At 31.9% G+C, this 26,881-nt stretch overlaps 1 protein-coding gene across 1 annotated transcript in view; it reads left to right on the top strand.

Annotated features, from left to right (window-relative positions):
- Nucleotides 1-5,249: 5,249 nt before the first annotated feature.
- Nucleotides 5,250-26,881, top strand: part of LOC111636169 (ubiquitin carboxyl-terminal hydrolase 5-like) — a 52,159-nt gene continuing 30,527 nt past the window's right edge. Inside the window, exons 1-2 of the mRNA XM_023381363.1 lie at nucleotides 5,250-5,430; nucleotides 23,374-23,499. Of these exons, the coding sequence (XP_023237131.1) occupies nucleotides 5,326-5,430; nucleotides 23,374-23,499 (231 nt within the window). The 5' untranslated portion in view covers nucleotides 5,250-5,325. The remainder of the gene's footprint in view (nucleotides 5,431-23,373; nucleotides 23,500-26,881) is intronic.

The following is a 26,881-nucleotide window of genomic DNA, read 5'->3' as shown; positions in this document are numbered from 1 at the left end:
TAGGCCTCGATTCAGAGAAGTATGTTCCACTTATCTACAAAAAAAAATTAGAGGGAACATTGGTCTCAAGATTAGTTTTGCTATTCGCACATTAGCGTTCAGATAGTCCATTCGATTTCGGATAATGTGGGCATACGTGATATGTTTAATTTTCCAACTTTTTGTAAAGTTGTGGAATGCATCTGACGAATATTGTGGCCATTATCCTATTCTAGTACAGTACATCCAGTATACCCTTCAAATAAGTGATTGCTGCCTGAAAATTTTTTAAAATCAAAGTATTCTGAGTAACTGTCAACAATAAAAGAATACTGGGTCCTATATATCTATATACTGATTGACACTTCGATCACTTCCGAGGAGACGTGAGATATTTTTTATTAACTAGCCAAGCACTTACGGAAAGAAATTGATTACAAGTACGTAATAATCTGTGATTAAATGTTTGTCTTCGACTTCATTCGATGCGAAACTAAATCGCAGCGAGCGAAGCGAACAAGCTTCTTTGGCAGCGACTCAAATTTACAAATCATTGAAACACGTTTTGCAAAGTAATGACAACCGATTTAAATCAAATTTTGTACATTAATAGAAGTAACGAGCAATTATTTATTGTGACATCGTCATAATGCTTTCAATTTTAACAGTGTTTTGCTCCTGTACATCATACTTTTCCTGTTAACAATAGAGTCGTGCAGGTCATCTACCTAATTCCGTTCTGGAGAAAAATTTTGAATTAAAATAACGTGACTTCCAGTCCAAACTGGAAGTTTGTATATAGTTAATCGAGGCTTCCTGTCCCTAAGCTTCTCGAGATTAAAAGAAAGACAGATACATGGATGCCAATAGGAATTTATAGACATGCCATTTTAAAATTGAAGCCCAATAAATTAATAAAAATGAAAGAAGTGATAAGCTCCACCTGACATTCGAAATACGGCGAAGTTCTTGCCAAATGTTTTGAATACTAATCTTTTTCCATTTTTCTCGAAAACGTGACCATACATACCTTAATTACTGTGTATACGTTAACGTATGATACCTTGCATAAAAATTCTTGCAAAGTAGGGTATAATACGTTAACGTATTAGGTTTGGTTTTATTCGATTAAGACAATGCGACACATGGACACACTGCCGAGAGGGAATGCCTCCTGGGAGGTCTTTTCTGGGAAACTGGCCACTGTTTAGGTATTACCGACGTGGAAAAAATCCGGAAAACTCCCTTTAGCAAGCGAGAACCCACGACAAAATACCAGTGGTCATTGGTTTTATCCATACGGCCAACGTATTATATCTTTCACAACATTTATTACGTGAATTAAGGGTTTTAGAACAAAAGTAAAACTATTCTGCATAAGCAGTGAATTAAGTCACTTTAATTTAGTGTTCCTTAATGATTCGCAAGCTGTCGATGATAATTACACCGTCCGTCTCAATGTCGAGAACGGTGTTAGAAAAAATCCAAGACCAGATATGGAAATCTTGGGGACAGGAGGCCCTAATTAACTATATATGAGCTTACGATGCAAAACCGGAAGTCCCCCCCCCGAAAGCAGTTAATAGATGACTGTCAATGACTGGTATGATGTACAGGAGCAAGCCACTACTAATTTGAGGTGGAAAGCATATATTTTAAATTAAATGATTTAAAAATATGATTAAAAATTGCAGCCTGGCATTGTGACTACGTCACAATAAATAATTGCTTGTAATTATAGTTTTTGTGAAAACTTTGGTTTCAACTTGTGAAAATATTTACAATGAAAAACTACATTTTGACCTTTGTCACGTTATAAACCAGAATATTTAAGTTAAAATCCTTCTAAGAGTTAATAATTGTGGAAAATGGAAGAAGTGTTGCATTTGCCCATCAAAAATAGACAAAGAAAACATGCCAGTAAGTGCAAAAGACTGATATACAGAAACTACACCATTAGGATGTGTACAAATTGTGCAGTATATCCATCATTCTGGATAACAAACGTATATTAAACGAACTAACATTTTGTTCGTTACGTTGCAGACAACAACTTCAAACAGTAAAGTCGCGAGCCCTAATAGGGATTGGAAAATTATCAATACGAAATGCATTGTTAAATAGGAGAAATAAAGAGAACTGTTTTAATCTCGGTCTCTGTTAATTGTGCATAATTAAGAAAGACGTGATATATATATTACTAGTCTCACTATTGGAAGAAGAAACCTTCACTTACATTTTCATTTTTTAAAAATATTTATACCATATTTTACAATAAGCTTAATAAAATAAAAGTTAAACTATGCATAAAAATCTTCATTTTATTACTGCTGTTAAAGAATCAAGATTTTGAATACAATATAAAGGAACAAGATTGAGCTACATTGAAATATTAACAAAGATTAAAAACAAATGTAACATATGATACTAAAGTTGCAATTACCTCAGAGATATTAAAAAGTTAGTATGAACGAATAAAAAATATATGCAATATATGTATATGCATATATTATTGAAAAATATTATTAAGCTTTACTTTTAATAATGAAATAACTTTCAAATTTTGTGTGTTGTCAAAATCTAAGCGACGACATATTTACTACAAAGCAATTACGTTAATGTCCAGATTGAATTGCTATTTGATCCCAGTTTTAAAACTTTGATGGAAAATTCTGCTGCATCATTAATTAATAGAGATGCTATTACCAGTTTCAAAAATCTCTTTTAATAAAATCATATAAAAAAATTCATCACTTTTGACCAAAACATTAACCATTATTTATATAATGATGTGAGTTTATATCTGCCATTAATGTTAATATATACTAACTGAAATCATCATAATGCAGAAACATTCATACTTAACTGAAAGTCAGACATTTTTACCTTTAAAATTCATGCTTGATATTTATTTACGTAAAAGATCTCATTATTTAAAAAAGCAGGGAAATCAAATCCAAAATGTTACTTTCTAAATACAGTAATTCGGTTTCATTTCTATTTTATGAACTGTTCTCCTCATCTAGAAATTTTTTTTATGCCACAAAATTAATTTTTCCAACTTATCTTTTACACGTTCGTCATATATTTTATTTATTTATTATTTAATCAAAAAATAATTCTTCTTGACTCCATATAGAATAAAAAGTAGGATTTTGAGGAAGAAAGGAGATAGAGGGAAGGTCACATGTCATATCTTGAGTGGGGCCAGATTTAACGAAGACCAACACCCTGAAAATTAAGCTTTTGGCCATTCCATAATTAAAAATAGAGAAAGTTTTTATAACAAAATCACATAACAGATGGCGCCACACACAATTCTGTTTATTATATTGCAATTAAAAATATAAAAGTTATTTTCTGAATAAAATCTCACAACAGCCGGGAAAGTTACGCAACTCGTTGCCGATTTTTTTTATTATAAAAAGAAAATCAAAGGTCCGTTCGGATATGTCGGGCCCCGTCCCTCACCACGTAGTCGCCCCATTGGGGGCCTGGCCGAACCCATAATGGGCCTGCTATCAGAGTCCCTCTTAATGCCAACAGGGCGAAAAGAGTAAAAAAAGATCTATATCAGACAGTCTTTCTTTCCGAATAGTGTGATGAGAGGAGCGAAGGACCTGACCTGACCTAACCTAACCAAAAGCTCAATCCTCTCAACAGCTGTTTGGGAAAAAGGTCGGCCGAATGTCGCGTCCAGTGAGTAAACGCGTCACATTCGGGAGTCAAATCCGTTGTCGTCGATCGAGTGTCACGTTCGGGAGTCCATGGTCACGTCCGGGTGAAAAGTGTCTAATCCGATAAGAATGTCGCATCCGAGCGAAGAAGGACGAATTAGGGAAAATCGAAGAGGGTCACCGCAGCCATCAGCAGCAACAAAACCACAGACACTGTTGTAACTGATCTGTTGTAACTTCTGGGCGTCAAGTCAAAGGTGGAAATTCCAATATATCGATACGTTCGTTTGTCTGGGAGAGTCCTTGTGTAGTCGTCACCCCAGTCAGTCGTATCCGAGAGTGAATAAAGTTAATTGTTAATCAACTACGTGTTTTTATTTGAAACAGTGTCGAAAACAAAATCGATATAAAAAACATCACGGTCCTCGACTTCAGTGGCTCTCTCCTCCGATTCCTCCCCTTCTGACTTCAGGAAGGCAGTGGCGTCCCCGTCGCAGACCAAGAGACAGAACAGGAAGTGACGACTCGGACGAGCTGTCACTTCTTACATCCCCACAACAAGGTTTGTGGCCGGATGATCCCCGAAGACCTTGACCAAGTGCAACGAACCCAGAGTGTAGCGTGGCAGTCTCCCAACTCCGGAAGAGTGCCACGCCACACGCATTTGGGCAGGGTCGTCATCCGTTGCTTCTCACTCCACGGTCTCTTCCAATACGGAACTAATCGATTGGGAAGAGACACGCTCGAGCCGCCGGTCCTCCAACGTCTCTTCGGCGCGGTAAAAGTCCGAGACTCGTTCCTTCCGCGCCATTGGAGCCATCCGAGGAACCCCCTCCCTCAGGTGCCACCGCCTTCTGTCGGAACCTCCTCCGGATCCACTCCAACATCTTCATTCTGTAAAAAAGAAAGTTTGCAATTAGTCGAGTGAAAACGAAAGCTTAAATTACGTCAACGAAGAAAGGAAAATGCTAACTGCAGTTCCGTAATTATATCTAAACGATTCGAATCGAAAGCGGAAGCGGCTGACCATCAACTATGGGCCAAGATGTCTTCTGGGAACGATTCTTCCGGGAATATTAAATAAATTCTTCTTTAATTTCTGGCTTTAAAAAGCCAGAAATTCAAGAAGAAAGAATGGTCGCTTCTCCCTGGCTTCTTCCTTTTTAAGGATTGGCAGAATGCAAAAGAAATTTACAATGGAGAAACGAAACTGTCTCGCGGGAAGTCTTTAGTCACATGTAAAATTTGGCGCGAAACCAAAGCAAGAATGATGGAAGTTCACGTTGAAAATAAATGATCATGTCTGTAGTTAATCGTATAGGGTACGATAAAATTTATGCTAAACCGAAAGCGTTGGTAATTCTTCCCGTAAACACATAGATTACCCGCCGATATATTGACAATATAATCAGAAAATTGGCAAAAACACATTAATGTAGAGTTACAAAATTTTAAATATGTAAACTAAATATTAAATTTTATATATTATTCCCATTTTAAAATAAAAAGTGTGAATTAGTTGCATCAGACGATTTTTGCGAGTCATTGTTAATTAATTAATAACAGTTAACCAAACGAATAAATTAGGTGGCGCTGATGGCAGGAATGATTCCAGGGTGAGACGCTCGTGCATCGCTGGTGTACCGTGCATTCATTATCATTCGCAGATATGGCGACGGTCGAGAATTTGTTAAGTCATGTATCGAAAGTTCGAATACCGACAAATGGAGATAGAATATATAAAGACGAATGCGTTTACTCTTTTGATACGCCGGTAAGATATTTAATAAGTTAGATAAAGGTTAAAAATTGCGTTAAAAGGTGTCTTTGTTGATAAATTACACAATTTTAGTGTCATTGTCATTTGATTTCTTTGAATATTTAACCATTTGTAGTACTTAACATATACTAAAAAAATGTGAAAAAAAATTATTATTACAATGTAATATGGACTTAATTTTTTAGTGTTTTTTTTTCCTTTACTATAAATACTTTGTTTATTAAGTTACAGAATAATTAATTGAAGCCATTGAATTATTTGATTTATTTCAGTTTCATATGTATTAATTTCATTTTTAAAAGTTACAAATATATCCTGACTGAAAGAAGAGTAAAAAAAAAATAATTTTTTATAGCAAATTTTTATATGTGATAATTGAATGTTTAAATTTGTAAACGATAATATATAGTGTCCAAAGGAGTTAGGTGTATTGGACGACCTTGCCAGGCAGTGCCCCTAGACTTCTTGTTTGCAGAGACCTGTAAACCCAGATTGCTTCTAATACCCGTTGCAGATGGATGTGGATTGACCGTGCATCTCTTGGCAAAAGACATGCTAATATGTAAATAAGAGTGTGATTATTGTTGATGGCGTTTTTTTTATTGATGTCTTTATTGGCTATTTGAAGTCCTTACCACTAATGGATAAAGGCATTGACGGATTTAACTAGATACAAAGTAAATGACAACAAAGTTTGGTAATCTTGATTTACCAATGGAATCTTTTGGTAATCTTTACCATAGAATTGTTTTTAAACCATTCTATGTAAAAATATTGAAATCGTAACATAAAATAAATTATATATTGAATTTGTCATTTTTTTTAACTATTAAAATCAGTTTTTTTGGTTTAAATTTATTATATCATATTTAAATGAATTGCAGTCTCTCTTGACAAATTGCGTTTCGTCTTTCATAAAGTCAATCATCTGAACAATGATATCAGTTTAAAAAGTATTTTTATAGAATTTTACAGAATGAGATATTTGTTTTACTAATACTCTTTGTATTATTAATGATATTAATGCTAATTTCATTTTTTAAAATACTGTTTTCAAAAGTTGCACATTTCATCTCTGTTGTAAAACTATCTGCAGTATCTTTGTTAACATTCAAGATGTTTTTCTAGCAATTGAAGAATATTAAACAACAGAATTACACAGGACTGTTATAACATTCACATATAAAGATATGATTATTTGTTTTTAATCATTCTTCTATCTATATTGTATTTATTCTAATAGTAAGCTTGCTGTCTATTGGAGGAAGATAAAACTTATTTCAAACTGAGAGATTGTAAATTATATTTAGCATTGTCACTCGTACCGTATGTTGAAATAGTGTGTTGAGTATTGTATTGTTGCTCAAATGACAATAATAGAGAAAAGTTACTGAATTCATTTCAATAACAGTTGCCTTCTAATTGTAAGCACATTATAATACAGTGCAGTAGACAATACTATTTGTTAGAATAAATACAGTATGTATACATATATAAAATAGAAATTCCATTAACCAGGGATTCAATCAATTGACATTTTGGTATTTAAGGCTTTTAAGTTTTTTTGTTTTGATTACACAGAAATGAATCTTAAACAATATAGTAACGCAGGGTAAGAAAATGTAGTCAATTATGAAATTTTATAGCAGGACAATATACAATTTCTTCTTTCTCCAGTTTGTTTCCTGTTTTTATATAGAAAGTATGACTATTGTATTATCCTTGGAACAAAAACTATATATAATTAGGCATGTACTGGATAAAACTGAGAACTTGAATTTGTTATTAGGAAATGGGTTTTACATGATCTCATTTAATGAAGTTCTATGGAGTTATAAAAATTTTATGGAATGTGTTCTTTGTTTGAATTTTCCTTGTGTTTTTTTATTTTGAAGTAGATGACCAGTATTGTAGTATTGACTTTGTTTTTGTTACCTCTTGAAAAGCAGTTTTTGACAAAGATTTTATCAAAAATACCAATCTTACCTGCTTACTGTGCTTAGAATCTGAGAGAATAAGTGTGTATGTAATGTGATTGACAATAAACTTGAACTAACAGGAAAAAGCATGAAAAGCATAAATATGGTAAAATACTTTAATTTATTAAATTAATATAAATAAATATGGCTATTTTCAGTATTGTTGTAAGTACTTGATTTATAAATTATGGATTTGCTTCAATTTTTTAAAGCTTTAGATACAAGAGAATTATTTAATAACCTGTTCCATTAGTTTATAATGGAATAGGTTAGTACTGTAAATTTAATTTTAGTAAAAGTGTCAATATAAAAACTAGCAAAATAGAATTTTTTTAATGAAATTTAGGTTATGGTAGGATATCAGAACATGCTGTTAGATAATTAAGGTCCAGGTTCCCAACTTGTGGGTTGTGATCTCAAGAGGATTGCAAAAAGTTTTTCTATTTTTTGTTCAAGTTATTTTTATAAGAAATTTTACCAAGAGCACTAAAAAGTTTTTTACCCATCATGGGTTTAATCATGCCATAACCATCTAGACTCAAGACCTGTATGCTAGATTGGCAACAGTTAATCAAATTAAGTCATGTGCTACTGCTAATGAATATTATCATCAAAGTTAAAATATTTTTGTTTTTTGCTAAATAATAATTTATACTAATGATTTATACTTGGTGTTCCTAACTGCAAAGGAAATTATTTTGGCACAAATAAGATGAATGTTTATAAATTATTAAATGGTAGTGAACTAAGAATGAAATGGGTCATTTCTAGGGTTTCTCAAACGGGATCCCGGAATCCCAGTTGTTTTTTTAACCCGGGAAATTTTTCTTATCCCGGGAAATCCCGCAAATTTCTTAAAAATTCACTTTTTTTCTTATTTTGTGTTAAGGTTGAGGAATTTTGCAAATAGAAAGCATAATTAACTCATAAACTGTCAGAATACATTTGTATTTATCAATTTTAAACCTACTTATTAGTTTCTTAAGTTTTTGCTCATAGTTAAGTTTTTGCATGTCACAAATGGTCAATAATCAATACATAGCTTATTTGTGTTATGACTCTCAAAATTCTTTACTTGTTGGAACCTGTAATATCTGGAATAATTGTGCTTATGCTGTCTTAATTTTTAACCATGCCCAATAGCTTCGATAACGCGTAACACCATGTTGTACGATGTCTGTAAGTACGAAGTTTTTCTTCATAAACCTGATGATCAAAGACAAACTAACTGACGAATTATTGGGCTATAAGCTTGATGTTTCTATTAAAGCAGTCGAAGTAGACAAATGAAGAATACTAGAGAGCAAAAGAAGTATTACAACCTCGAAAACGAACTCGAAATCTTCCAGGCTACAGGTGAAAAAACACATAATATCTGTCTTCTCTTAAATGCATTAAACACTATTCCAATCACATCAATTGAATCGGAAAGGGCATTCTCGGTGGCAAGACTTTTCATTACTAAAATAAGAATTAGAGTGAGTTATCGGAGTATTGACCATCTTTGCTTTTTAAAATCTTATAAAAGTTTGCAATATTTTGTATTATATTTTATTTAAAAAACGAAAATTACCTTCTAAATTAGAAGTTCATTTTTTTTAATTTTTAACTCAACTCAAAACATTTTTTTTGTTGTTGTTGTTGTATGCAGTTTTCAGCAAACTTTAATTAATTTTTTTCTATTTGTGAAAATTTCTACGTTATTTAAAGGTAATTTTTATTATAGGCCTATAGACCTTACACAGCATTATTAGTATGATTTTGGAGGTTACATAACTTTAAAATTACTTTAAAAAATGGAAAATAATTATATCATTTGATTTCAAGATATTTTGTATACCTTAAAAATAATTAATTCTATCCCGGGATCTCGGGAAACAGTTCACTTTTATCCCGGGACAAGCAAAAGACCGGGAAATGAGAAACCCTAGTCATTTCTTTTCCAATAAAAGTTCCAAATAATTCATGGGTAAGAATTTGTTTATTTAATTGTGAATGAATAAAGTATATTGAAACTTGTATATTTATGATGTAACCTAAAATATAGAGAGATCAGAAAATTTCATTTCATTTTATGCATAGCAATGTGTGAAATGAGTATACTGACTATATGAAATGTACCATCAAGGGTCATATAAAATCTAAGAAACCTAAATCAGATAACTAAATATTGCTCTGTGTACAGGTTCTACAGGCTTAATTTTAATTCAGGAAGTCAGTGCTGTAACTAGTCATTCTTGTGCCCTATGCAAGAATTTGCATTTAGACCCCTTAATTACTTAGGTTTGGGAAAATAATAAGACAAATACATGCATTTTGGTGCCCCCTTTCAAATGGGCCCTGTGCAGGTGCACCTGTTGCACCTGCCTAGTTACAGCACTGAAGAGTCTGAGTGGAAAAGTTGCATAAGTGATTAAAAAAATTCTTTAATACTTTTTTGTATTTTTAATAATTTAAAAATATAAAAGAATAATAAATGGTCAATAATACACAAGTAAATATATACTGTATATTATTTAATTTAATAAAATATGACATATTAAATAATGTTTAAATCTTATCATTAATATATTCAAGTTATACTTTGTTACTTGTACCACTTCCCACAGAACTCTTCAATCAATATAGGCTGCAAGTTCCTCAAAGTAATATGATACAGTACTTTGCATTTGTTTCAGTTAAGCAAATTTGAATTATTCCTTTGAAATTTGATTAATGAAAAAGAAAGTGTTTTAATAACATACAGGTCATTACAAACTTGTAAGTAAAATAGAATATCTTAAGCCTTCAGTTTTTATAGTTGTAATTTCTGAGTATCAGAAAGACTTCATTTTTAAATAAATTAAAAAAATTTTAAATTATTGTAATCAAAGATTACTGAATTTTATATAACCTGCTTACTGTGCTTAGAATCTGAGAGAATAAGTGTGTATGTAATGTGATTGACAATAAACTTGAACTAACAGGAAAAAGCATGAAAAGCATAAATATGGTAAAATACTTTAATTTATTAAATTAATATAAATAAATATGGCTATTTTCAGTATTGTTGTAAGTACTTGATTTATAAATTATGGATTTGCTTCAATTTTTTAAAGCTTTAGATACAAGAGAATTATTTAATAACCTGTTCCATTAGTTTATAATGGAATAGGTTAGTACTGTAAATTTAATTTTAGTAAAAGTGTCAATATAAAAACTAGCAAAATAGAATTTTTTTAATGAAATTTAGGTTATGGTAGGATATCAGAACATGCTGTTAGATAATTAAGGTCCAGGTTCCCAACTTGTGGGTTGTGATCTCAAGAGGATTGCAAAAAGTTTTTCTATTTTTTGTTCAAGTTATTTTTATAAGAAATTTTACCAAGAGCACTAAAAAGTTTTTTACCCATCATGGGTTTAATCATGCCATAACCATCTAGACTCAAGACCTGTATGCTAGATTGGCAACAGTTAATCAAATTAAGTCATGTGCTACTGCTAATGAATATTATCATCAAAGTTAAAATATTTTTGTTTTTTGCTAAATAATAATTTANCCCCCTTTTCCAAATTTTAATATCGACTCAAAATAATTTAAAAAGACAAATTACAATAAAACGGTTTATTATCCAACTATCAGAAATTTCACAACACGCCAAGGAAGAGAGGAAGGAGCAATTAAATAATCAAAATTATGAAGGATTAAAAAAAATTTATAAAAATGGGGAATATCGCACTTTTAACAATCTCTGCGAGTATGTGGGCTAAATTTAAAGAATCCGTGCTTCTCGCTTGGACAACTGTATGTGGCCAACTCACACGTCGGAAAACTATTTGATTTATTCGTGTACGCACCAGATGGAAAAACAAAAAATATCGTGTATCCACAAACACTCCAATAAATAAATAGAATTGAAACGACACTTTGAAATGTTTTCTCGACGAAAATGAATAATAATAATAAGTTTCAATAAAAAGGATAAAATGTAAATTGAAATTTACCATAACAAGTTTGCTTGAATTTCGTTTCTTCTGAGATCACAGCAATGCGCGACGGGTAAGCTAGTCTATATATATGAAAATGAATGTGTGTGTGTGTCTGCTTGTCTGTCTGTCCTTCGTGCATTACTACACCGTTTATCCGATTTCCATGAGACTTTGGGAAGTTATTTAATATACTTTCGCGAAGGTTTCTGGCATAGTACATTTATCCTATGATAGATGGCGTGCGTGTATACGAGCATTTCAGCACGGTTAGGAGTTGAAACTTGAAATTTGATACTCAGTTAAGTCAGATGCACACATGCGGCGCAGCAAGGAAAAGCAGTGTTGCAAACACATCTTTGCCGCATGGCGACAATCTGCTTACATTTTGGTGCATGCGTTCAGTATTCAAGATGGCGAACGATACCGATATTGTCACTATCCACGTGTTTACAAATTTTGTTTTGTACAACTTGCTTTATTTAGTTAAAGATTTTGTCGAAGATTCGAATGAAGATTTTGGATTAGAGATACTTTCTTGGATTGATAAAGAACTTGTGTACAAAATACGTTTATTCCTCGATAAAGAATACTATTTCGAGTAAGATTTGGTTGTTTTGTTCTTTGAATTAAATTATATATGATTATTTGTGTAGAATTTGTGTTAAATTTATTATCTTTCCTCTTTATTCTGATGTTAGTTATCTTGGTTAACCACATCAAACTTTCCGCCATTAAAACACCACATGATGGTATTTTCTCATGTGACTACCAGATGAGCTGTTATTGGCTGATAGAAATGCGTCTTGGCAGCAGTTGCCACAAAATATAAAATTCAACCAACTTTTGCAGCACTTGAAAAGCGGCACAAAATCGACTTCTGTGGCGAGAAAAACTGACGTCATCCTGCCGCTTTTCCTTGCCACGCTGCATGTGTGCATCTGGCTTTAGGGTATGTCATGAGAATGCACACTAAAAGGGATTTTTTGAAATCCCCCCGCAGAGAAAGTGACAGGATTAAGGCTTCAACAATGGAAGTGTTAAGAGAAAGCAACGTGCAAGATATGCAAGTGCAGATGTGGTTTTTTTGTGTTAAATCGAACATAATTTTAGACCCATCTAAAAATTTTATAATTAGTCTGGAAACAGGAACCTAATTCTTGCATTCTGTGAAAACGGGTAAGATTGGCTGTAATGTAATAATCTTAATCTTCGCTATCGTTACTGTTTGCCCAAGCAACGCTGGGCTTATCTGCTAGTACATTATAAAATTTCTGTGATTTTAAAATATCCAAGACTTAAAAAAAATGTTATTCCTATAATATTTCCTGGCTGTCCATCATATGTTTTTTCATGCACAACTTCTATATGAGAATTTTTTTTTAAAAACAAAAAAGGAACAAATGATATAGAACAAGCAGTCAAGGAAAGTTTAAAGACTTCAGAAAAGCATAATTCAATATATAAATGTACTAATTGGCAAGAATGTTATGAATGTGCAAAACACAAAGTTTCATCTTTCTGAGACTTAATATTTAAGGAAGAAATTATTTTATTCATTCGAGAACTAATGAATCTTGAACTAATGAACTAATGAATGAATCTACAGAGCTTATCTACTCTGTAAGTGTAAATAGTAATTGTCCAACCACAGTTAATTACTTACATGAAGTGACTGATGTTTTGAATTTTATTGAAAACAACATTAGTCCTAAATCATCATTTTAGTTTTAATAATTTTATTCTCTTAAGAGAGATAATTGAAATGAAGGAATGTGATACAGACAAAAAAAATTTTAACTTTTTCTTTTCAGTTAAAGTTAATTCATAAAGTAGACTAGATACAGGTTTGATGTTGAACTAGAGGTAGGCGTTAGGCGCCATCTCTTAATTAAATTAATAATTAAATTTTCCAGAAGTATAATAGATAACCTTACATGGTTAAATACATCGCCGACTGGGGACGACTCCTTCGCCCACGACCCTAACGGTACTCAGCCGGCTAACGTAACACCCGGCGAGGTATAAATATATATATAAACATCAACTCACAGCCCGAGTAGATAATAACAACACCAAACGATCGCCTAATTATCGGGCTATAATATGGCTATTTCAAATGAGCTAGCCGGCTGAGTACCGTTAGGGTCGTGGGCGAAGGAGTCGTCCCCAGTCGGCGATGTATTTAACCATGTAAGGTTATCTATTATACTTCTGGAAGCGAAAGACTCGCTCGGGGTCCGGGTGGCGTAACTGGCAAGCGCACCGCACGGCAAGCGGAGGTTGCGGGTTCAAGCCCCGTCCCGGGCCAGTTCTTTTATTCCAGAATGTTCTAAATTTATTTATTTAATTATTATTTATTTAATTATTAATTTAATTAAGAGATGGCGCCTAACGCCTACTTCTAATGTCAAATTACTTAGTTCCATTCATTTGATGTTGAACTATTTTTATTTTCTGCTCTATTGTATCCTATTTCATCATCTGCTGATAAGTTTGGAAGGAATTGTGGTAATATGATTCTTCCTTATCCAACTACTATTCAAAGACTATTTTCAGTTTGGTCCAGAATCAGAATATATGGGTGGAAATATGCTGTTTTATATTAAAAATAAATTGCTAGTTCTTAAATCATCTGAACATTGTCATCTAGATGATTGTTGAAATTCATTTAAAGCAATGGCTGGAATACAAGGGAATATTATAGGAACAACTTTTGATTGTAATAAACTTGTTCATCTCATGTATTCATGATTCAAAGTTTATCTTCATGTTTTAAAGTAGTAGTCCATATCTTTCCAGTTAACTCACTTAAGTCAGATATGCTTTATAATGTTACAAAGAAAATAATAGAACTTGAAAATAAAAGTTTGAAAGAATTTTGTTTTGTTACTGACAATAATGGAATTAATAGAAAAATAATCCATCTTTAAATATAGTTTATCCTCATCCAAAATATTCATCTTAACCATTATTTTACATGGTTGAAGCAGTGCATATCCTTAAATCAATCAGAAACAATTGGTTGAATTTAAAGAAGGATTACATTTGTGGTATCCAAAGTTTAACCTTCCATGAAGTGCACAATTTTTTATGTGAGCAAGCATGTGCTGTACTTTTTACAATACACTGAATTTTCTGTTTTATTTGGTAAATTTGATATGTGAATTTTATATGAATTTACATTTATTTTTCTTAATTCTTTTGTAATTAATTAATGCACAATTATAGTTGGCATGAATGAATAGATTAAGGAAATAATTTTAAAATGGGTAATCACACACACACACACACACACACACACACACACGTAATGAATATAATACTAAGCACGTGGAATATTTATACCTGCAATCCATGTAAACATATATTTAGGAATATGTACTGTACATGTGAATTTAATGTTATAACAAGTACATTAAATGATATGTAAAACACTTTCCTGTTCGATGATCATACTCCACTTCTCTGCATCTACCCCAATCATTTCCTCAATGTTCCACGTTCTTTTCTTGAAGGATAATCAGGTTGTGAAACCCAAAAACCTACAAAGATACCAACATCAGCATCTACTTTACAAACACAAATTACACAAAATTTGTTTGATCACATGAAATTTGCAGATAAGTTCTTTACATTTCTCATACCTCATTGATGTCAAAGAGTTTCTTATGCCAACACTTAAAACATCTACATTTTCTTGATAGGTCTGCATCTTCCAAGTCATCCTTTTGCATTGTGTTTCTCAGGATAATATTTTTGAAGAATGTTATGTTGTATGGAAGACATGTAAATTGATCTTAAAATAACATGTATTTCTGTTAGCTGTACAGACAGGTTTTTCAGAAATATTCCTCTTTGTATTTGATTGTGTCCAGGATTGTTCATTGCAAAAATTATTCTTGCATTTATTCCTGCAATATTCATAAGTACAACAAGCAGTGCAAAGCAGACCATCATTTTGTTATTTGAAAAACAGCTATGAAGTGCACATTTTGCCAAGAGTGTCAATTCCTCCTCTAGTCACATTATAATCAAGTATGATCTTTGCTTTCATAGTAGTCTTGTCACAATATCAACATCATGCATGCTGGATACTAAAATGACTGCTTTATTTTTATTTTATTTTGGCACAAAAAATAAGTTTCTTCTGTTTGTAAAATCCAAACATGTTGCTCACTGCTGCATGGGTCAAAAGTAGTTATGAACTAATGATTTCAAATTATTCAAATTAACAAGAATTTCCTATATTTATATTATGAAAATAAGGAAGATGAAAATAATGCAATTAATGTTTTTAGTAATAATTTTTAAAAACTTCTAATGAAGCTTTATTAGTATTATTATTATTAAAATCTAAGAACTGTTTAACATAATTCAATAGTCTTTAACTCTTTAAGCACAAGATTGTCCAAAATCACCTTAATTCATTTGAGACAAAATTGGCCAAAGGCAAAATTTTTTGACTGGTTTTGCTTTACAAATTCTCCACCACTAAAGCCTTAGCTTTAGTAGTACAACAATTTCATATCTAGATGCATAGGAAGAAGAAATTTTCAGTTTGAAGGGTTAAACACATTTTTCAGACATTTAATATTCAAAACTTAAAATATACCTTAATAGTAAGTTGATAATCAATATGATGTAATATATATATATATATACAGTAGATCCCCCTATAAGACGGTAGATACGTTCCGTTCTTTATGAATCAATTTTGTAGGAATCATAGTTTATGGACTACGGCTGTTTGAAAGGTTTTCTTTCATAAAATTAATCGATTCTAGACTAATTCGACTCAACATTTCCAAAATACGTATATTTTTTTGAAAATAATCCGTATAAACTACGTTATAAACAAAAAATTGTAGGATTGCTTACCGAGTGTGTACCGTTCGACTACGCCCGTTGCTAAAGCTTGGTTTCGTCGCGGAACAGCGCATCAAACCGCGGCCGCGATTTCTGATATTATTTTTCTGCGAAAACTTCGTTGACCTTTGGAGACATCCTTAATATAAATAATTTTTATGGCCGTTAAATAAGAAATGTTTCTTTCACAAGAAATGTATAAAATTACAGTACTGGACAGACGATAGGTCGCCTAACTCGCCGTAGCGTGACGCTAGACGGCGAAAAATATATATTTAATTATAATAAAGTTACAATAAATTAAGTTAATATATAATTATATATACAGTACCTAATTTATATATAATTAATATATAATTATATGTACAGTACCTAATTTATATATAATTTATATAATACTGTCCAGACGATAGAAATCTCTCCGTAGCGTGGCGCTACGGACGGCGGGTAAGTAGTTCGGCTGCCCGATGACGTTTTACGTATTATAGGAGTTATTTTTACCGTTGTTTACGGATAATGCCACAATTTTTATAGGAATCATAACTATAGGAAACGCTTTTATAGGGGGATCTACTGTATATATTTCATTCAGAAGATTAAGATTATATTAATTAATTATAGCAAGAAAGAAAAGACAAATATTGAAAAAAGATAATGATCAGTAACTGTCTAGATCAGGGGTGGCCAACAATTTTTGTCCCTGGGCTGAATTGGAAAGAAAACTTTTTTTCATGGGCCGAACCAGAGGCTGCTCTAGGAAGATTTTGAGGTGGTGCAAGATCTCATTGTGGTGTCACCTCGTAGAGACTAAATTGTATATAGACATTAGATACATCATTTTTTACATTATCATGCTTTATCAACATTCTATGCTGTACTTAAGAGATTTGTAATGGAGGGTTAACTATAAATGCACAGTGAGTTGTTGACTTTTTTTGTTTTTGTTTATTTTTTAGGCATCAGAATTTTTCATAGAGCTATTCAGATTTGAGTAGCTAATATTAAAAGATTAATCACAGGCCACATAAATTCATTAGATGGGCCAGATCCAGCCCATCTAATTATTCAAAGATTTTTATTTTATTTACATATATAGTTAAAATAATAATCTTTGAATAATTTTGACAACCATGTATAAAACTTTAATTAGATAACAAAGTTTACAAAATAAATCAACTCAAAGAACACTTCATTATAATTCTACAACCTTCATTAGTTACCTGAAGTGATCTTGTTCTGAATTAAGTCTTGAACAGTGTGTATAATTTTATTATTATAATTGAGGCAGAGCATTAGTAAAGCCTTTTTTATGAGGCTTACAGAATTGTGTTTGTTCTCAAAATCTGATTTTGATTAAACTTTGTCATTTTCATTATTTGAGACGAGAAACCAAAAATGTAAAAGATGGGGACTTGGAATTTTTTATATACAAAAGAGTTAAACTGACAATGTCCATACTCTCTGATGCAACTGAGCATGCCTGACTGAATTTAGATCTAGGGGTCAAAAATAAAAACAGCATTATGTGTGCCTAATGGAAAATAGGCATGAAAAACAAACAAAACACAAGAACAAAACAATTGATGAGGATTACTTTGTTCTTAGATTGCTTCTGTGTTGACAAGTGCAAGGACCATCTCTCCGTATTGGACCAATGCAAGGAGTCACGATCTTGCACTTGGCCAGGTCCTGTAGTCAACAGGTACAAGGATTGTCTCTTTTGTGGTAGTAAGTGCAAAGTTCACCTGTTCACGTCTGTCAGAAACCAGAATCGCCTTTTCTTTGCCTAACAAGTGCAGGGATAGCTTTTTTTCTTTCTGGTTTTGCCTCAGTTTTATTGCAATATGACAAGATTGTGCAATGTCCTTGTATACAGAATATTATAAACCTAAAATCAATCCATATTCTTTCTGATCAAACACTGGGTTATGATGGTTGATCAGAGTCTGGATTGATTTTATGACTTTTACATCTAAAAATGTACAGTCACTTTTCTGTGGTATTGTATTGTCACAGTCATTCTCTAGACAATGGTAGCATGATTTGCATGATATGACACACATACAGAATAAGTTTTGCTAGCATTTTCTATTCATTATTATTAAATTCCTTTCTACTTTTCATGCACACCATATTTGTTATTTATTGAATCTTATCTTAAGGCAAACCAACATATATTCATTAATTTGAGCCATATGTAGTTTAGCTTTGTTTAAAACAGGTTGAAAAGTGAATGTCATCCTGGATATATTTATTTAGAAGAAAAGCTGAAACAACAGTATTATTTGGTTAAGTTGATGGGAAAAACTAACAACCAGAGAAAATGCCAATAAAATATGAAACACTCAGTTCATGTCAAATAACTTTTGACAGGATTTGAGAATGATAATTTGTGTTGGTAAATTTCATTCTATAACTTCTGACTGTGATCTAAAGGGGTTTTATCTGTTATCAGTCTTGTTTTTTTAATTTACTAATATTTTTATAGGTCTTTGTAACAATGTTTCATTATATATCAAATTATTATTATTTTTTGGATTATTGTGTAGTCCAATTACTAATCAACAATTATAGATAGATATTACATATTTGTTTTCAACAAATACAGTAAAATCTGTCTCAAATGGAATGTAACAGAACTAGCCAGAATTTTTCATTTTGGCAGGTTTGTTTTAGTGTTGTTTTTATTAATGCAGAAAAAAGAAAAGTTGAAAAAATGTTACAACTTATATTTAGAATTGTTTATTTTCCAATGTAAATGTTGTTCATTAGCATGTTGTGAAAATACCAAAATATGTATGTGGTGCACAGAAGAAGAAACTTTTTAAACCCAGAAATCTATCATATGTTTTAATTGTCCTATTCACAAGAACTTATAATTTATTAATCAGCACTTAGTCATTAACTACAGTCAAGTTAGATTAATATAGAAGTTTTATATTATTTAAAATAGTTATATTTAAAAATTGTAAGAATAATTGCTTTAGAAACCAATTTTTTTTATCATCAGTAATATAGTATGAATTTTGATTAGGTCTAGTTTATAGCATCTTAGTATCTGGATAATATTGAGAAAGTGGAATCATTTAATTCAAATTTCTTGACAATTTTTATTTACGAAACATGGGAACACATTAATTGAAAAAAATTACTAAAAATAAAATTTATTCTAATGTAACCTTTTTCTCAAACTAATTGGCATTTTTAAAATGTTTCATATTCTTAGAAAATCAGTCAACTCTCAAAGCAAACTGAAGAGAAACAGTGGAACAGGTAGGCCTTGGTTTACGCTGCAGTTCCATTCCTACAAAAGCCGGTGCAAATTGAATCAGTGTAAAATGAACCCATATTTACACTGAGATATAGGGTTATGTTCTACATAAGTGAAAAATACGCAAATAATTTTGTTTATTAATATAATATAATACAAAATACAAATAAATTTAATTTTTATAATGTATTTTATCATAAAACTAGCTGCAAGATCCCGCTTTGCTGGGTTTTTATTTGTATGTAATAGTATAGTTTTTTTTATATATATAAAAGACTGTTTTTCTAAGTAATCTAGAATCTAGCTGCAAGGACCCGCTTCGCTGGGCAAAAAGTAACGATAGTGAAGATTAAGATAATTACATTATAGCTAATCTTACCCGTTTTCACAAAATGCAAGAATTAGGTCCCCCGTTTCCAGACTAATTAGAGAATTTTTACGTTTAGTCAAACGAACAAATTTCAACGTTTCTGGAACGTTTTCAATCGTTCTATAATCGAACCAATTCGAATTTTATGTTCGAATTTAATTCGAACAAATTCAAAAAAATTGAACAAAACATTCAAAATAGAAAGCCACTTTCAACCACTTTCAGCCTCATATCTCCCGCACCCTTACAGCTATCGAGACGCAACCACCCCTATGCATGAATGGAGACTTGGGGCTACCACCACATACAAACACCATTCACGTATGATGTGTAGTTTTGGCGAAAAAGTGAAATATAGGGACATACATGTCCATTTTTATATTTATATATATATATATATATATAAAGTGAAATGTTTTTATTAAAAAATTTTAGTTTGTGATCTCTTACATTTTTCGGAAAAAGTATTCATCTTTAATTGTTTACATTTTTGTTTTCTTTCATTGAGAATTTCAGAATATGGTCGAATGGATCTGATGATGCTCCTTTTTACATTTGCGCTTTGCTCTCAATTATTGTCTAACTCACAAGATGCATCCGTCAAACTTTCCATAGTTGAAAGGATACATTAACCTGATGTTGAGCTACAGACGAGCAGGGGCACTGATTGGTCAACCACCAATCGACGTAGTGCCATATATAAGGTCAGTTTGAGCAGGAAAATTCAAGGTGGCTAAGGAGAGATAGATATCATCTGGCTAATAAAAAAGTATCATCTGGCCAATGATAAGTAGATTTGTCTCACTAACGATAGTTTGTGATTGCCTGAAGTGCTACTGCGTCGTAAGGTGTTTTCCTGAACAAACTGATACAGGATACTTTCATTGGTGCTATGGATTCAGATGCCATTTATTTGACTATTAAGTTTAATAACTTGACTCGTGGGTACCTAAATGTTTAGTATTTTAATATTACTTTAATGATGTACACATACTCAATAATATTAAATAGAAAAAATAAATATATTCAATAAAAATCTTTGTTTTAATGAATGTACAATGTCGCGGCTTGGTAAATATGTCAACACTGAAATGAAAATCAGTCTAGCATAGGGAAAATCAGAGAATTACATCGCGAAACGGCGAATTGCACAGCGGTGTTATTGTGAATTGGCGTAAGTTGAGCCGGCGTAAACAGAGGGCTACCTGTATTGTATTGTCACAGTCACTCTAGGCAATGGTAGCATGATTTGAATAAAGAAAACAAAAAATGATAAACTGTAACTCTGGTTATTGAGAAGTTGACTGATCTAAGTCTTCGAGCTACAACAATAATTGATTTAGAATTTAACTGCTGTTATGCCAAAAAGATCCACTTAATTTGTTATGCAATTGATTTCCCAGTCTTTCTTTTCTGTTATGGTCAGAAATTCAGCTGATGGAATAGTTTGCTATGTAAAATTCTATTTCAAGATTCTTTCCATTTAGGACGTTTTCTGGTTTTTAGGGTCTGTTTTAAGCATGCTTTCTGTAGATCTGTAAAATATGACAATTTTAAACATTTTATAGCATGTGGAAAAAAATTAATTTATATTTACATTAAAGTCAAAGATTTTTTTGCAAATAGTTGCTCTTACAAAATGATATACTTAAAATGAACATTATCAGTTATTATTAGTTTAAATTAATTTAGTGGTATAAATGTCTATTTATTGTATGAATCATTTATAGATTAAACAAACTTCCAGATGAATACATTAAAATAAAAACTTAATGGCATTTTTGACATGATGATTGACTTCAATTACTCTTCCTGCTGTCTCGATATTTTCAAAACTTTATAACATTGTTTCAACTTTATCACCCTGACTCACAAAAATCTTTTCATTTATATAAAAGACTAGCTGTTACCCGCAGCTTCGCTCACACGGATTTTGCAAGCAAACCCTATTTACATTCAATATTTCAACAACCATAGTAGTTGTTATTTAACACCTACCACTGAGAATGATGGGAATTGCTGAGAATCAAATGAACTGTTTTTAATTTGATAAATTTTCTGGAACATTTACAATCATTCTATAATCGAACCAATATGCAAAAAGAAATTTGAATTTAAAATGGTTCGAACATGTGGTTAAAAAATCGAAATATATAAAAAATATTTATAACAATGTCTTAAATGTTATCAATTTAATACCCCTAAGGTGTACTCAATGAAGACTAAACATAATTAAAAACAAAAAAATCACATCTAAAATGGTATAGTAGAAGCCTTTCTTCAGGTTAAGCCTTAATGCTTTCCCTCTCCCCCCGCGGGGGAATTTCGAAAAATCCCTTCTTAGTGTGTGTTTTCATGACATACCCTGTGTATCAAATTTCACCTCTAGGGTCTGTAACTTTCTAGAAAAAAACTGGAATATTCTCATTGAAACGTCACACATTTTTGAAGTCAACCACTTTCAAACCCCATATCTCTCACACCCTTATAGCTATTGAGACGCAACCACTATAGTGCACAATGGGAGACTTGGGGCTACTACCAAACACAAACATTCATGTGTGATGTAGTTTTGGCTGCAGAGTGACGTATAGGCACAAACACGTCCATATATATATAAATGGACGTGTTTATGCTTATGTCACTCTGCAGCCAAAACTTTATATATATTTTTACAACCTTTTTGAAAACTTTAAACAAATAATATTTGAATTTAAAAGATATTATGTAATAAATTAGTATGATAGTAAAGTTTCAGCAGAAACTGTTAATTTGTTGATTTTAGAATTATTAGATGATTTTTTAAATTTTAAATTGGTATTACATTGCTGTTATACATTAAAAACGAAACTTTTGTTGTAAAAAATTTTAAATGTATAAGTGAATGGTATTTAAAAAATCTGTGACATTGTTAAACTTGTAAGTTGTATTTATATGAATGTTAAAATTGAGAACATACATTTAAATCTGTATCATCTCAAGGAAGCATTAACATATGTAATTTGTTTTTTTCTGAGTTTTCACTCTTTTTAGGTTAGTCATAGTGAGAAACTTTTATGGAATTCTCATTATAGAAGAAAATATATTAATAAGTACAGCTATGCATGTTTAGAAACATGCTAAAGACTTAATACCTAATCTGTGCAGTGTAGGCATTGAGTATACCGGTAAATTGAATTTTTTACCCATTCTTAGTAATCTATAAGTCAGTCTCCTATTGTATATTAATGGAATGTTCAATTAATCTGATTTTACGTATTTTATACTGGAAAATATCTTAAAATACTCTCCAGTTCTGTTAAGGGAGAAAATTAGGAAAGTTCACCAGAATTATCTAATTTATTTTAGAATTGAAAATATTAGTGAAGAGAACACAATAAATGGAATAGTAAAAATTACAATAGTTCAGGCTTAAGTTGTGTTAATTTATAGTTTTTTTTTATGAATCTGAAAATAATGTTAATACGTTTAAATTTTTACAGGAATCTGATACTGGTTTATATGTGTGTCTAAATACTTTTCTTGGTCTTGGTCTTAAACATATCGAAAGGCATTATCATAGGACTGGAAGTGCTATCTATTTACATATTAAAAGGATAAAAAGAGAAGTAAGTAAAGTTTCAGATGTGTTTTGATTGTATACGTATTAAAAGATTTTGCCTTCTAATATCTGTCCTATCTAGCTTTTCTGTGTCATTATTTAAATGCATAAATAAGTTTGTATGGCTTTTACAATGATTCTTTAAATTGCAATTATGTTCATATAAATTTCTATCAATTTGATTGTAATTTACTGAAAAAATTCAGTGATATCATGGTTGAAAATTCATACCACACAATATTAAATATAATCAAATCTTTATATAATGAATATAGAGAATTTAGGAAACTTGTTAAATAGGAAATGCACCAGTAGTAAAAAGATAACACAGTATACTATATAATGACAATTTTTTCTCCACACAAATATTCTTGTACTCATGTTAATAACAAAATAGTGTTATACAGTACATGAATTTTACANAGTTTACGTGTCATTATATATACGTTTTAACGCTCTTACAAGCGTAAATAAATGATGAAAAATAGTGTTTTTTAAATATTTTAATCAATTTTTTTATCTAAAATTATTTAACTCTTAGCAAATACTTCTAACTTTACTTAAATGGACACATCCCACTTACATTCTGACATATACTACTAACACACCCACAGTACAAAACGGCCAGAGAACACTATCTTTGGTGACAGATATTTTCAGATGACAATGCTATATGGAATATACTAGACAATGAAGGACAAATTCAACCCACAATAGCATATCTACAGGTAATAAACTTATATATAGAACTCTAGGACATATAACAATTATCACATATTAAAAGACCCAAAAGGGCATATAGAGACATAACTGGCTAGACTTGGCACTCCTTTTGCCCAAAAAAACCTCCCCAAGTACAGCCAATCAACTTTAAACAATGGAAAATTTCTTTTTGGATATACTCTTACTGAGGATATCATTTCTTACAGTTTGGACATGTTTGAAAGGTTATTAGTTGAAATTATCCTTAGATAAAGATGTTTCATCTCATTGTGAACACTGTACAGTGCAATTATTGTATTGTAATAGTTGTCCAGCCAGCAGCAATTGCAAAAATGAGTCTACTTTAACCAATTTTAATACTTAGCAATATAATAATTTTTCTTTACCCTGCTTAAAAAATTTGTTATAAACAATTACACTTTGTTAAATGGGAAATTTTTAAATGTAAATAAAAAAAAATGTATTTTCAATAACGTTTCTATGGAATGTTGAAGAGAGAAATTTGTAATATAGAAATCTGGCTATATTATAAAAATCTTTGTTTATTTTGATGATTATTATCTGAATCTTCACTTTGTGAAGAAAAGAATTACACAGTAAACACTTATGAAAAACATTAGTTTATAATTATAAGGTTTAGATCGGCGTCGAGTGACAACGTTAGGTATATTTAAAATGATTATAACGCAATTAATTAATAAATAATTTAATTTTAGAAGCTTACCAGCTTTAACATGCAGCGANACATAGATCCCCGGAGACAGAACTGCCCATGGGGACCCCTTTATCTTGCGTGTAAGTAAGACCTCCGAATTGAAAGATCGAGCTGTAAGAAATCAAGCGGGACAACTCTAGAACTTGTTGGTGGAATTCTTCATTGCCTACGATTGTAAACAGTAAGTCCCTGATTCTGCAAAAACATGGAGGAATCTTGATCGAAGGATATAGTGATCGGAAATCCAGGATCGTAATAAAGCTGGGATGTTCAGTGTCCTTGAGGAGCTCTGCTAATTCAACTGAGTTAGAAATCGTGTATCTGTACCCTTCTAAATGTGGCGCGATCATTTTGTGAAAAGAGACTTCTAACATGCGTGTAGGGGACTTGGCCTTGTCTACAATCGGTCTCAATTTCTGGTCTTGTTTGTGAATTTTTGCATATGCAAATAACTTGGGGTGTCAGGTGCATCCATGACTATATTCCGCATACCTAATCTTGATGCTAATTTTGTGTTGGAGAATCGTTTCACCCTAGAATGCAATTTGTCTATGGCGTTGTTCTCCGCTTCCACACATCTTGTGTCATCAATATAGTCTTTAAGGCCCTTTTCATAAGTTTCCTTTCTCATTACAGCTCGATTTTTCAATTCGGAGGTCTTACGTACACGCAAGATAAAGGGGTCCCCATGGGCAGTTCTGTCTCCGGGGATCTATGTGAACTAGTAATCAGAGAATTAGAGAGAAAAATACTTCCGAATTTCCTCCAAAACATCATAATTTACAAACGATACGTTGACGACATCATTGTTCTCTGGAGAGACCCTCCGAACATCACCCAATTCGTGGATCAAATGAACGACAATCCATATGGTCTCACCCTGGAGGTCGAACAGCACAGCGACTCATCGGTGCATTTTCTGGATTTGAATATTGACTTCGGAGGACCGATCATACACACCTCTGTGTACCGCAAACCATCAGACAATCCAACTTATATCCCGGCAGACTCATGTGACCCGGTCCAATACAAGATGGCGGCGTTCAGGGCTCTAGTTAAAAGGGCTTACTCACACTCTTCTACTCAAGAGGCCTTAGAACAGGAAATACAATACCTATATGAAGTGGCCAAACAGCATGGATACCATAACATCATACAAAAAATGTCGCAACGATTAGGAGAAACGATGTCTCCTTCTATAAGAATTAATTCAATAGATGCTAACCAAAAGGAGGATAAACCAAGGGTGTCAGTTACTTACAACCCACTGTTGACATCACTTCATAATAGAATCGCACGGCAAAAGGGTATCTCCTTAACCTTCAGAAGATGCCCAACCATATTTGGTATTCTACGTAATGGAAAAGACAAATCTAAGGAAGAAAGAATGCCGGGGGTATATAAAGTGCCACTTAGGGACCATCGTTTTGGGAAGGACTTAATTTACATAGGCTCAACAAAACGAGCTGTTGGGATCAGATTGAAAGAACATATGCGTGACATCCAGCAAAATAAATGTACCACTTCCTTATCAACTTACGCGTCTGATCCAGAAATAACTGCGGACTTTTCAAATGCTAAATTAATCACCACCACCTCATATTTAGACCATCTCAAATGGTTGGAGCAGATAGAATTATGCAAGGCATACAACACTACATCACCGATCAATTCCAGAGATGAGATCTCTCTTTCTTTGGCATGGCAGGCCCTATTACAACAGGAGATTTAAGTGCGTCGTAATCCTAAAAGAAAGGAAGTAAATGGGTTATCTAAAAATTAAGTGATATGTTTTGTGGGCTTAACAACAAAGTTATTCATAAAATCTTTAAAAACGATGGAAAATATTTAAGTATCTGTGAATATGACGTAGAAGATATGACGTTCACAGATATAGATCACGTGATTCCGTTCTATCTTTTCGCTTTTAAAAATCGTTCTAAACGAATAT

The sequence above is a fragment of the Centruroides sculpturatus genome, unplaced genomic scaffold (genome assembly GCF_000671375.1).
Source record: "Centruroides sculpturatus isolate CEXI.00-Female unplaced genomic scaffold, Cexi_2.0 scaffold208, whole genome shotgun sequence".
NCBI lineage: Eukaryota > Metazoa > Arthropoda > Arachnida > Scorpiones > Buthidae > Centruroides > Centruroides sculpturatus.
The sequence above is the reverse complement of the archived record's forward strand: the minus strand, read 5'-3'. Positions and strand labels throughout refer to the sequence as shown.